The sequence below is a fragment of the Trichosurus vulpecula genome, chromosome 7 (assembly GCF_011100635.1).
Source record: "Trichosurus vulpecula isolate mTriVul1 chromosome 7, mTriVul1.pri, whole genome shotgun sequence".
Taxonomy (NCBI): domain Eukaryota; kingdom Metazoa; phylum Chordata; class Mammalia; order Diprotodontia; family Phalangeridae; genus Trichosurus; species Trichosurus vulpecula.
Window position 1 is genome coordinate 236,203,446 of NC_050579.1, and position 13,842 is coordinate 236,217,287.

Genomic DNA, 13,842 nt, shown 5'->3' on the forward strand with positions numbered 1-13,842 from the left:
TTGCCCCCTCTGGTAGCGTAGAGTAGAAGTAGCAATTTTATCAAGCTATACAGAGAATATGATCAATGTAGAAATCTCAGTTTATATTGGGTTTAGTAGTGCTTTATCCAAATTTTTTAAATGGCCCAATAGAAGAATTTATCTTTTGATCCTGAACTATAATTTAACTCCAACCTACATGCCCTGCTATTTATATTCAGTCTAGGGTACAAAAGAAGAAATGGTGAAGATGAAATTTTGGGAACTCTGTCTGGTTTTCCTCCTAACTTTGGCCATGACATCTGAGAGCCTGCTCTGGGTGAGTCTATTTACCTCGTCTACTTTCCTTTGTCACCGCTCTCATCTCAACTCTCCTGGGATTCTTTAAAAACCAAGCAATTTAAGTTTAGAGTAAAGAACATTGGATTGGAAGTCAAGAGACCTGGGTACTAGTCCTGGCTCTGTAACCAATTAACAATATTACCTTGAACAAGTGACTGAGTTTCTTGGATTTCAATGTCTTGGTGGTTGGAATACTGGTAATAGTGAGTCAGAGCTGTTATATCTGATGGGGTGGGGTCCTCCATGATGTCACAAAAGAACTTACAAAGCCCAGCATCAGCCTTGGACCCTGGAAGAGGTCTCTTACTCATCTTGAGATGACATACCTTCAGTTTTATTACAAGGGAACAACTATTCCCATCTGAAACTGGGGTCATAGCTTTAGAGCTGGAAAGGACATTGGAAATCATCTCCTTACAAATGAGAAAAACATGGTCTTTGAAGTTAAATTAACTTCCCCAAGATCTCATAGGTAGTAAGAAGCAGAGCTAGCATTTAAACCCAGGCCCCAGGACTCCAAATCCCATGTTTTTAGAGGCAACTGGGTATTACAGTGAATAGACCATTGAACTTGGAGTCAGAAAGACCTGAATTCAAATACTGCCTCATCAAATCCTGCCTATATCTATGAACTGTGTGACCCTGGACAAGTCCCCTGACCCTTCTGAGCCTTCTGATTCCTTGATCTGTAAAATTGGGATAATATTTTAATAATTATATTATCATTAATAATCAAAATTAATTAATAATATTGATCACTCAATATTATTAATAAATTAATATTAATACTATTACCTACTTCACAGTTATTATGAGAAACAAATGAGATAAAGTACAAACTTGTTGGTAAAGTACAAATCTTAAAGCATTATATAAATAGTAACATTTTTTTTCTATGACATGATATAGACTCTGTAAGACCCAGCTCAAGGTACTCATTGTGCCATCTAAAGAGACCAAGTCTGTTCTCCATTCTGCTAGGAGTTGCTGCAGAGGTGTGTCTCTGAGGTATAAAATCCTGTGAAAGCTTGCCTTTAGACCCATTTCCCCATAATTCCATTCCTCCGGTGTCCAGTGTCTGGAGGCCCTTTCTGCTGCTTTGTTAGTCAGTGTCATCTGTTTGGAGCCAGCATCTGATCTCCCTGACCATGTTAAGTGTATATTCCTACAAATCCTATGATCTTGGACTCTAAGTCAGAAACCATACGATATTATTTGTCCCCAAAAGAGAAGAGTTCCTTTGCAGGTCTCTGCTTTTGTGGACAGATTCAGAGGTAGGTATTGAGTTGGTTGGCCAAGGTAAAGAAGTCATCACCTATTTATTACTGAGTCGACCTCAACCTAGTCTGCAGACTAGTGTCTGAGAATGTTTTTGAGGCACTCCCCGTGACTGACAGTAGAGGGCGCAACTGGGATAGAGACAGGATCCTTACTCTTAGTTCTAAAATTCTATCTTTGATTGGCGATGTCTGAGGCAAAGGTGTGTAGGGAGAGATCACACAAGATGATGCTAGCAAGCAGAAAAGGACACTGTGGCATTTCTCTGATGCTGCTTTTATTGAGGGTTTCAATCTATAATTTCAATTGAGCTCTAGTTCAGAGAACATAGCCAATTAATTTAAAACACAACTTTTAAAAACCTTATCACGCTTCCCTTTCAGAGAAACAAGGGTCTCAGAACAAAAAAGGACCTCGATATGAGCAAGGAAACACATCCAGGTGAGAGTTTTCAGGTCCCACAGGCAGAACCATAGAGCCATATTCTCATCTGGGGACAAAAACTGTGTGTGTGTGTGTGGGGGGGGTGTGCGTGCGTGTGTGTGTGTTTGTGTGTGTGTGTGTGTGTCTGCACATGCGCGTGTGCAGCTAGGAATGCTATAGAGCAGAAGATGAACATTTTTCATTTCAGGGACCTAGAATTTAGTATAGTAAGCTATACTATTCCTTAGGATGTTTGGTTGCCTAGTGGACCTTCTTTAGTTTCAAAAAGCATTTTACTCTATAAGTCAATTGTCTTTATATGCTTAAATTGACTGCATTTCTAATCAGCCAATTTGGAGAGGAGGTAAGTGGATGAGACCTAGGACATTTCTTTGGATAACCACAGAGATACAGTGAGAAATTCTCAGGCGATCTTTTTAGGGTTATGGACTGGACTGTGATGCCATTGATATAAAGATGGGATTCTTAACATGGGGTCCCTGAATTAGCATTTAAAAATATTTTGATAGCTCGATTCAATATAATTGGATTCTTTCATAATCTTATGTTATATTTTATGTATTTAAAAATATTTTGAGGAGTCCATGGGCTTCGTCAGACTGTCAAATTGACACAGGTAAATGTAAAAAAAAATCCCTGGTATAAAGAGCTCCCGGGTGAAGAAGCTCCCTCTATCAATGCAGAGCCTCACCTTCTCTGTGATGTACAGTGTAGGACTGACTAGAGCATTGAGAAAATTCAAGTGACTTGCCCAGGATCACCCAGCTACTGTGTTAGAGGCAGGACCTGAATTTAGGACTTTCTAGCTCTGAGGCTTATTCTATTCTCTATATCTTACTGCCTCAGGAATTCTTTTGCCAGGGCAACATCAATTGAATGGGATCATCTACAAACCCAACACCAGTTGGGCTTCCTCTCAATCTGAGAGTGTTATGATATGACTCCAAGCAGCAGGCTATGCTAATCAATCAATGAGGATTCGTTAAACAGCTTCTATGTGCAAACAGCTAAGTGGAACAGTGGATGAAATACAGGGCCTAAAGTCAGGAAGACTCCTCTCCTGAGTTCAAATCTCAACCTCAAACCCTGGGCAAGTCACTTAACTCTTTTTTCCTCAGTTGCTCATCTGTAAAATGAGCCGGAGAAAGAAATGGCAAACCACTCTAGTATGTTTGCCGAAAAAAACCTAAATGTGGTCACAAAGAGTTGAACACAATTAAAATTAACACATGTGCAAGGCACCCTGCTTGACACTAAGAATATGAAGGGAAAAATGCCATAACTCCTGCTCTCAAGACACTTACATTCTACAGGAGCTTTTGTAGCAGTGAAAAAAGTACTGTCTGCACTATTAATGCACAATTTCCAGCTAGCACAGCACCTATCTACCATCCTCTCAAGCAGATAAAATAACAGGCAACTTACCAAAATTATTGTGCTCTATGCTTCCCCTTTTCCCTCCCAAATAAATTTTCTCCAGAGTCAAGAATGGAGGAACAACAGTGGGAGAATGCAGACTCCAGGAAAGACCCTGTGGATGGCAGGCTAGTGGAGGACTTTAAGGAAGAGGGATGGCAATAAAAGACCACCAGGGGCAGGAAATGCAAAGATCTGGACCATCCTAGCCAATCTGGGCCATTTGTCCAACTCATTAATTAATGGGTAGGGTTTCCTGTTTATAGAAAACTTCCAACTCCAGGGAGCCCTTCCTATGACTTCACCTCCTTAATGGTGAAATGTGGAGATTGGATGAGCTGGGCATGAAGGTCCCTCTCACATTCTGAGATTCTGTGGCTCTGAGAACATAGTATCTTACTTGAACATCCCTTTGTATCTATGCAATGCTTCACGATCTGTTCATCAGCATTTTTTTCCCATCTTGACTGAAATAAGTAAATAAGTAAATTCTGATCTTTCCTATTTTTTCCTTTAGGCATGGTACAGGTATATGAGCTGTTGCTTCAGGTAACCTACCAACATGCAGCTGAAAAAAGGAAATTTCAGAATTTTCTGAAGGACCTGAAGCATCAATACTCCTGGCCAAATGGGACATTGGAAATTATCAGAAAGAAAGCTACTACAAGTGAGCCGGCACTTTTTTGTTCAGGATTGGTCTGAGGAATGGATCAAGCATGAGTGAGCCCTAAATATTTAGAAGGGGGGGAAACAGTGGAGAGACCACTGAGGTTGGAGCTATGAAGACCAGAGTTCAAATCCTGCCTTAGAAACTTAATAAACGTGTGACACCAGACAAGTCATTGAGCCTCTCAGCTCAGTTTTCCCATTTGCAAAATGCAGGGGTTGGCCTTAACAGCTTCTAAGGTCCCTTCCAGGTCTAAATTTATTTTCATAGTCTGTCCTTCTCACCTTTTAAGATTTACTCCTTCACTTTCAGAACCCTATCCCACAGAGCCTGACCTGCCTGAACCAGGACATTCATATTTTATCTCAACCTCCTCAGTGTTTATCAAAATCTCTAAGGTTCTAAGCCCTAAAAAACTAACTTTCCCAGGTGGTGGCCTTTGTTATTTTTTTTTTTTTTGGTCACCTGGAGTTCGTGATTGCCAAGCTCTGGTTTCCCTTCTACTCTCTTCCCCACTGAAACTTCCTTAGTTTACGTAATTAATGACTGACAGTCAGCCAACAAACATTTATTAAGCCCTTACTAGATGTCAGACATTTATATACATCATTTCATTTGATCCCCATCACAATCACAAAAGATGAACACTTCAATTTCTACTTTACAGATAAGGAAACTGAAACTTGCAAATGTGAAGAATTTGTCACAGTCACACAGGTTATAAATGCTAACAGCAAAATCTGAGCCTAGGTCTTCCCATTGCCAAATAAAACACTCTTTTCACTATCCCTTGAGGCCTTTCCAATACCCTAATGACTAAAGTAGTGTTCTGTGTTGATCTGAGTAAACTATTTCATCATTAATGTATGCTAATGGCAACAGGTGTGGGGAGATGCCCTAGGGCCTTCCCTTATGCCAGGTAATGCACAAATATTTTCATGTTTGTCTTATGGGGCCCAAGGTTTATGGTCTGACCTAAGAAAATAACTCTAATTTTGGGAATCCTGAGCCAGGTAGAAGCAAAGGTCAATAATATCATGGCAAGACAGGGTAAGAACTGCTTGTTCTGCTTAGAAACAAGGACAACCCTAGATGGGAGGGAATATCCTCTGGTAAAATCACAACCAAAGAGAATCTCCTTATCTGCAGAGAAATTATCTGGATCCCACCAAATAAACCCCATAATTCAGAAATATTACTTTTCCGTCACCCCTTCATGGCAAACAGTGTCCAATGAGCATATGTATCCTTGCCCTGAGACTGTGGTTCCTCTGTTGTAATAACTGAATCTTTTAAATTGCGCTTTTCCCTTGCTTGAAGCCTTCCTACTTTGATAACTGGTTCCATTCCTTAAGTTAGGTGGAACATAGGATCATAGATTTTAAGCTGGAAAGAATTTTAGAGGCCATCTATTCCAACACCTCATTCTACAAACACAGAAGCTGAAGACCAGAAGAATTGAGGGACTTGTCCAAGGTTATACACATGATAAAGAAGAGCAAGGATTTAGATTTGGGTCCTCTGACTCCAAACCTAATTGCCTTTCCCCTAGATTGAGTGACTCAGTTCATATAAAACATTCTCCTCTTAGTGATCAGAACTAATGAAAAATCAAACCTTCCTTACAATGAGATAATATTTGTAAGCACCACTCGTAATAGGTGCTTAATAAACACTTGTTCTAGGGTTAATATGGTAATATGTTTTTCGCGACTTAACAATTGGTATCATATTGCTTAATTTCTTAAGAGTTGGGGGAGAGCTGGGAAGGAGGGAGAGAATTGGCAACTCAAAATTTTTTTAAGTGAATGTTAATTTTTTTATGTGTAATTGGGAAATATTTAACTAACTTAATAAAATATATTTAAAAAAATAAACACGTATTCTCATACTCCTTCCTCCTTCTGTGCAGACTGTAGCATCCTGAATAGAATCCTGAGATGTGCTTGTGAAGATGGTTACCACTGGTTTTCTCACACTTGCCTGGATCCTAGGAGATGCCACTTTAACAAGACAGGGGCACATCAAAACTGTGACTGTCAGCTGAACAGTCTTCGTGAGAGCATCAACTTCTGTGAGAGAACAAGTAAGATCATAGACTACAGAAGAATCCTTGGAGGGAAGAATGGGATAAGCTTTCCTCTAAGCCAGGGTCAGGTGGATGGAGGGGTAAGGCTGGGGGAATGATCATATTCTTTCCTCCTGTGGTGCCCCTGACAACAATGCTTTCTTCCTCACCCTACCAGTGACCCCTAAAAGGATAGCTGCTGATAGCAGCTTGCAGTAGCTTGCCAGGGTCAAGATAGGGCCACAGTTGGGCAGCATGGTTTCCAGAAAGTATACCAGATTTAAAGTCAAGGGACATGGGTTCATTTCTCAGTTCTGCCTGTTTACTACCTGAGGGTTGCTGGACAAGTTACTCTGCCTTTCTGAGACTCATTTTCTTCATCTATAAAATGAAAGGGTTGGATCCTGTGATCTTTAAGGTGCCTTTCAGCTCTAAATCTATGACCCCATGTACATAGAGCTATATTAGGAAAATATTAGAACCTTGTTGCTGTATCTCCTGGCATCTTTACCCACTTGCCTTCCTACCACTACTGACTTCCGAAGGATGAGAGAGAGAAATGAGAAGCATGGAGTGGGTGGGTTAAAAGAAAGTTTAAAAAGACCAGAGCAAAGCAGAGATAGATTAAGACTCTGGTGCTAGAACCCAGTGTTGGCCAAGAGCACCGCTGTCAACTCAGTTATAGTTTTGGCAGGGGGTGAATTAGGTGAATTTTTGGGACTTCACGATTTGAGTGACAATATGGAACTGCTCCTTGACCAACCCAATGAAGTCAAGCTAGTTTTAGTTGCTACTTGCCAGAATGGGTCAGAGAAAGTGGGAGACTCAGCTCAAGCAAGTTCATAGGGTCCCAAAGTGGGCAATACTGCCTTGGAGGGGGTGCTGGAACAATCTGAGGGGGTGGCAGTAGTCTTGGGTTACAATTTGGAGGCATTGAATAAAAATAAAGAGTAGTAGAAACAAAGAAAAAAAGATAAGAAAATTTTGAAGAACCATACGTGTTTCATTTGTTATGTAACAGAGTTAAAATCAGAGCGATTACATAATTTTACAAATAAACACACAAAATGCAAGTTATAACTGATCAGTGGTCAAGTCCACCAACAGGTCTTAACAAGCAAGTATTGGCAGGGGAGCTTCGTGCTCGTTGGGAAGTCCAGCATGCATCTGCAGGAATATATGTGCGTAATGACTTGTTTACAATACAGTACTATATGGTTACATGACACAATATTGTGTCATCAAAATTTCATTGCAGGAAAAAACCCTGTAAATTTACAACAAATGATTAAATTTAAAATGTGTCATTTAAAAATATTTTATATTTTTGAAACGATTCAAATTTCAAAAAATCATTAAAGTGTTAAAGAAAGTAGATTTCCAGGAAGGTGATGAGTAACTTTTTTAAAAAGGGAGCAATAGGCCAAATAAGTTTGGGAGCCTCTGTTCTACATGTCTTTATTGGCTCTCCCAGCTGTTAGCATAATCCTTCCCTAAGCTTCCTTCTATTCATTTGAAAATGTTATGTAGATAATTATATATAAGCACATTGTCTCCTTTATCAGAATATAAGATTCTTGAGAACAATGATTGATTCACTTTTGTTGTTACCACTAGTGTGATGCCTGGCAGATAGCAAGTGCTTAATAAATGCTTGTTAATTGATTGATTAAGCAATTAATTAGCTCTGAAACTTTGAGCAATTCACATCCTCTCTGGGCTTCAGCTTTCTCATCCATATAATGAAAGGATTAGACCAGGATCATAAATCTGACATTAGAAGAGAGCCGAGAGGCCATCTAGTCCAATCTCCTCATTTTGCCAAATGAAGAAAATAACATCTAAGGAGGTTAAATAATATATCTCTAATGGCCCTTTTAGCTCTAAGATTCGAAACTGTATGGTCTATGCATAGAGTGCTTAGGAGACTGTCCAGACTGGAATGGAAAGGACATATTGGAAAACAGTGAAAGATGAAGCAGAAGGGGGCCAGTTAAATGAGAGCCTTAAATGCCAAGCATTTGGACTTGTTCCAAGAGACCATAGGAAGGAAGACATTATACTTGTTTGTTTGTTTGTTTTTAAAGTAAAGGAGTGATTTAGAAAAATTAATCTTGTAGACTGGATTAGAATAAGCTAGAGACATGAAGCCTGGTTAGGGGTGGAGTGGGGAGAACAAGAGCATTTAAAAATCTATTTCAGTAATTCATGTGCTCGCTTTGGGTGAGTAGGAGGCTTCCTTAATAGCTCCATTACAAACAATATGGTGGAAAGGACTACTACAGTAACAAGAGAAACGGGGATAAAAGGCTCCCCTTACCCACTGTCTGGCCCCAGCTAAATTGTAGGAATGTCCGAGTAAAGCAGAGGAGAAAATTTCAATTGATCGTCCTAAACCTATCCCATTTCCCAAAGTTGTCCCTAATGTCGATGAATCATTGATTGCTTCTCCTCTTCTTTGAATTCAGCTTTGCTGTAGACTATGAAATCTAAGAGCGATCCTTTATGAATATGGAGAAGGTGTTGGCTCAAATGTAACCCTTGTATTAAGAAGCTTATGCTGTGGAAAGTCCAAAAAAATCTCAGGGCTTTCACATTTTTCTTGGCTCAAATTCCCAACCTGAAACTTTGGGAAAATCCATTAGGCTATTATCAATTGTCTAATTTACATATAAATCGTTCATAATATATTGAAAGGATTTATTAAAAGAAAAATCAACAAACCGTTTCTGTTTGTGTAACCAGGTTCACATTCCCTCTCCGCCTCTTATTGTCTATGTGATCTTGGACAGTCTCAACCTCTCCAGGCCCCAATTTTCTAGGTTTGGACAAGATAGCTATAATATATCGATATATCTATATCTATGTATCTATGTATGTATGTATCTATCTATTTATCTATGTATCTATGTCTATTTCTATATCATCTCTATCTACCATCTCTCCCTCCCCGCCCCACCTCTCTCTCTCACTGTCTCTTTCAGAGGGGCAGTGTGGCATAGCACAAAGAAATCTCTTCTCAAAGCTAGGAAGACAGGTTCCAGTACCATCTCTCACATACAGTAGATATGTAGCCTTGGTCAAATCATCTAACTTCCCTTTAGGCATCTCTCTAAGATTATAAAGTTACAAAGGAAGAGCCAAACCATATTGATAGAAAGAGCTCCCTTACTTGGAAGTTTCCTATACCAAAGATATTACAGGTCCAATCTCTATCTATCTATCTATCTATCTATCTATCTATCTATCTATCTATCATGTCTATTTATCTCTCATTCATCTATTATTTATCATTTGTCTATCATTTATCTATCTACATACATGTGTGTAAAGTATATATATTACATATACACAAATATATACATGTAGTGTATATATGTGCACTATACACACACATATATTTATGTATGTATGTATCATATACACACATATGCAACAGACAAATTAGAATGACTCTGAGGGCCCTATTCTTTGTTATAGTGTGTGAGTGAAAAATATATTTATGTTAGAATGGTAACTTCTCTGGCTTGACCCACTCACTCCCATGAAGCAGAGAGATATCATAAAACAAACAAACAAAAAACCCCATCGCATTTGGAGTAAAAAGAACTGGGTTCGAATCTTGGCTCTTCTTCAATACCTATCTCAACTTGGGCAACTTCATTTCATAGCTCAGAATCACTGACACTCAGAGTGGAAAAAGACCTTAGAAACCACAGAGCCCAATCCCGACCTGAACAAGAATGAACGCCTCCTACAAAAAGCCTGATAAGGAGTCATCCAGCCTTTGGCCAAAGACCTCTGATGAGGAGGAATCCACTACCCTCCTGAATGGTACTGATTTGGAATCACCTGTAGATAGTTCTGTTAGGAAGCCTTTTTCTATCAAACCTAAATTTACATCAATGTAAATTCTGTTTTGCTCTAGTTTTGATACCATGAGGCTACAAAATAAGCTATTCCCTCTCAGACTTGATAGTTGTTCTTGAAGGCAGTCATTAAGCTTCTCTGCCCATAAGTTTTCTCCTTTCTATCCCCATTTCCTTCAAAAAATTCTTATACAGCCCCATCTCAAGGTCTGTTACCATGCTGCTTGCCATTCTCTGGACATTCTCCAGCTTGGTGTTTTTCCTAAAATGTGGCACCCCAAACGGAACACAATACCGCAAAAGGTACAATAGAGGAAGATTATCCCCTTCATCTTGGACTTGCGGCTTTTCTTAATGCAACCTAAGATGGCATTACTTAATTTAATAATATCACATTCTGGACTCACATTGAGCTTATAGTCCACTGAAACCCCTAGACCTTTTGCAGATGGTCTAGCTAAACCTTTTTTGTCTTATCCTTGGAAAGTCTATTTTTTAAAGTGTTAATTTTTTAAAGTGTAAAACTTTACATTTTATCACTATTAAATTGTATCTTTTTAGATTTAGTCCAATATTCAAGCCTATTGAGATATTTCGTTGGATTCTGATATGTTCTTTGTTATCTGTAAATGTGATCATCTTTACCCTGTTCATTGACATAAGAAATAAACCAAACATATCCTAGTAATGCTCCACCAGAAATTTCTCTTCTGTGGTGATATTGAACCATTAATGACCATTCTTTGGATCTTGCCATCGAACCATAAGCACCTATTCTCATCTATCCCACATCTTTTCATCTTGCCCTTGAGAACAGCATTCAAGCCTTCAACAAATGTTTCCCTAAATTTTAGGTAAATCTTATCTGCAGAATTTCCCTGATCTACCAGACTAGTAACCCTCAGAAAATAGGAAATGTGGTGGGTGTGACGAGATCTGACTTTAATAACACTATGCTGGGGTGTTGTTTTTTTTTTTTTTGGTGGTCATTACTTCCTTTTCTAAGTCTTCACTAACTATCTCATTCATAATACATTTCGGAATTTTTCTAAGATCAAAGCCAATCTCACTCGCCTGTATTTTTCAGACTCCATTCTTCCCCTCCTCCACCTTATTTTTTTAAAATCAGACCATCATCAGCTTTTGTCCAATCCTGCAATGCCTATTCTGTTCTTTGGGATCTTAAAGATTTTTGACAGTGGTTCAGCCATCTAATGTGTCAACTCTTTCTGTAGTTTGTAGTTCTTTTGGACCAGGTAACATATTTACTAAGGTCAGCTAGGTGCCCTCTTAACATCATCCTACCCGTCTTCACAGAATTATGAATTCTAATATTAGGGGCAGATTCAGTTACCCTCTAGTCATTAAAAAAACTTCACTATAACATATTTAACAAATTGTCACTCAGCCTTTGATTAAACATCTCCAAAGAGGGAGAACTCACAACCTCCTAAGGCACTCTATCCCACTTTGGGACTGTAAGTGTTAACAAGTCTTTCTTAATATGAATCCTCAATTTGCATCTTGGATACTTCCATCCACTTTCATTCCTCAGTTAACAAACAGAATAATTCCAAACCCTCTTCCATATGACAGCCCTTCCAATGCTCAAAGATAGCTACCATGACCTCCTTCACCTTGAGTCTTCTCCAGGTTAAATATGCCTAGTTCCTTCCATGTAATCAGATAGGGATGGATTCAAAGCCTTTCATCATCCTGATTGCTTTCCTTCAGATGCTTTCTGGTTTAAAAATTTCTTTCCCTAATTGCAGTACCCAGAACCCCTCATTTTTGTCCTGTCCTTTTCAATCCAATAATTACAGGATCATGGATCTAGATCTGGGAAGGACCTCAGAATGAAGAACAACAACAAGCCTAGCTAGGTGTTGGGGATCATGTGGGAATCGTGACAAGGACGGAAGACTAAAATCCAAAGTGCTGAGATTAGAACCAGGAAGCACATCCTCAGTGCTCTCTAGCTTCCCCTTATCCTCAATGTATCAGGAGGGCAGAGTTTATAATCTCAAAGAGGATCATAAACATGTCTGAAAGGTTCGGAACCGCCGGATATAAGAAACTCTCAACGTAGAAGGCAGAAGAATCAAAACATTTATTTAGGCTCCACAGTAACCAACCCATGAACCAGAAGCCCCATTTTGATATGTTGATCAAAATCTTCCAGGCCCAATAAGTACGCCTTGCAAGAGTAACCAGGAGGCTACAGAGAAGCATGATTGCGTAAAGCAAAATCATGCTTCCCCCTCGATGGTAATAAGATTACCCACTGGCCTGAAGTCTTTGTTCAGCTTCCTCCCGTAGATCAGCTCTGCTACTGGCAGCTCCTGCCTCAGCTGTGTCTGTGGCTGAAACTGACGTAACTGTCGTAACTGCCTCTGTAACTGCCTCTGGCTCCAACTGTCGCTGTAACTGTCGCTGTAATGGCCTGAAGTCTTTGTTCAGCTTTCTCCCGTAGGTTAGCTCTGCTACTGGCAGCTCCTGCTTCAGCTGTGTCTGTCGCTGTGGCTGTAACTGACGTAACTGTCGTAACTGCCTCTGTAACTGTCGTTGTAACTGTCGCTGGCTCCAACCAGAAAAGGAAGAGAGAGAGGATCTTCAAGCTGTCCTCTCCCCTCTTATAGAGTTTTTGACATCATCAAGCTCCGCCCAAATGACCAGGGCCGATTGGTTCCTGAGTTGGCTCCTCCCCCTAGGGTAGACCAGGTTCTGGAGCTAACACCTCCCCTCAGCCAGCCCCATGACTCATCACACAGGAAGTTCTGGTCCTGCCCCGGAAGAGCAAGCCCCAGCGTCCAGGGAAGCTCAATGAGGTAAACTGAGTCATTCAAAGAAAACAAAAGCCATTCTGGTTACACTCCACCCCTTGTTATAGGATACATAATCTAATCAGCCATGTATCCTAGAACATACATTGTGATCCAATTACAAAGGAAACTAAAACATATCATTCATTATAAAGCAAAACATATCATTTGGTGACATTCCTAAACATTGGTTTAACGATTCAAATGCGATCCACCCCTAGGTCCCAGCAAGATAATCTCTTCAATCAATCATCCCCAAAATAATTATTAATAATTCAAATGTCCACCCCTAAATCCTTGTATCCATTACATAGGATCAATAATATCATAACAATAAAACAACACAGCAAGGATAACACAAAATAAGTAAACAGAACACTATCATCATTTCCACCCCCCCTTGAACGATTGGGGCTCAAAATCTTGGGGTGAGGGGTGAAGGTCTCATTTTCCATAGCTTCTTCATGCTGAAATTGGATGTAGAGATGGCCCTGCCCCCAAAAAGTCCCATTCCAGAGGTCATTTCTTTAACAAGCTGGCAGGAATTCCAAGAATGCTACATGCTTAGGCAGTCACCGGAAAGTGCAGGGTGCTTAAGCCTGAAGGAAACAAAACTAGCAACAAGGTTAGCCAAAACAAAGGACAAAAAGAATAGTCTGTGAATCTATTATTATAACCTATTCACGGTAAAATATATGGTTCAGGGGTACGATTTGGTAATTATTTTCCCCTGAATAGACAACTGTTACAGTGTTGTCCTTCCCATGGGCTATAACTTCTGCAGCCTTTGGAATATCATCTGGCTTCCGTTTTACCCATACCTTAGCTCCTGACTTTATTCTATCAATGGAGCAAGACCCTTTTGCCCCTCTAGTAGTTATTTTGGGAGGAGGGTCAGTTTTCACAAAGGGTATTTTTTCACAGGGGATAATAATGACTTGAACCATCCTATCATTT

The 13,842-nt window shown here is 39.7% G+C and overlaps 1 protein-coding gene across 1 annotated transcript in view; it reads left to right on the top strand.

Moving 5' to 3' along the window:
* Nucleotides 1-220: 220 nt before the first annotated feature.
* ADGRF1 (adhesion G protein-coupled receptor F1) overlaps nucleotides 221-13,842 on the top strand; it is a 53,939-nt gene continuing 40,317 nt past the window's right edge. The window contains exons 1-4 of the mRNA XM_036769453.1: nucleotides 221-298; nucleotides 1,983-2,040; nucleotides 3,977-4,126; nucleotides 6,039-6,212. Coding sequence (XP_036625348.1) covers nucleotides 221-298; nucleotides 1,983-2,040; nucleotides 3,977-4,126; nucleotides 6,039-6,212 — 460 coding nt within the window. The remainder of the gene's footprint in view (nucleotides 299-1,982; nucleotides 2,041-3,976; nucleotides 4,127-6,038; nucleotides 6,213-13,842) is intronic.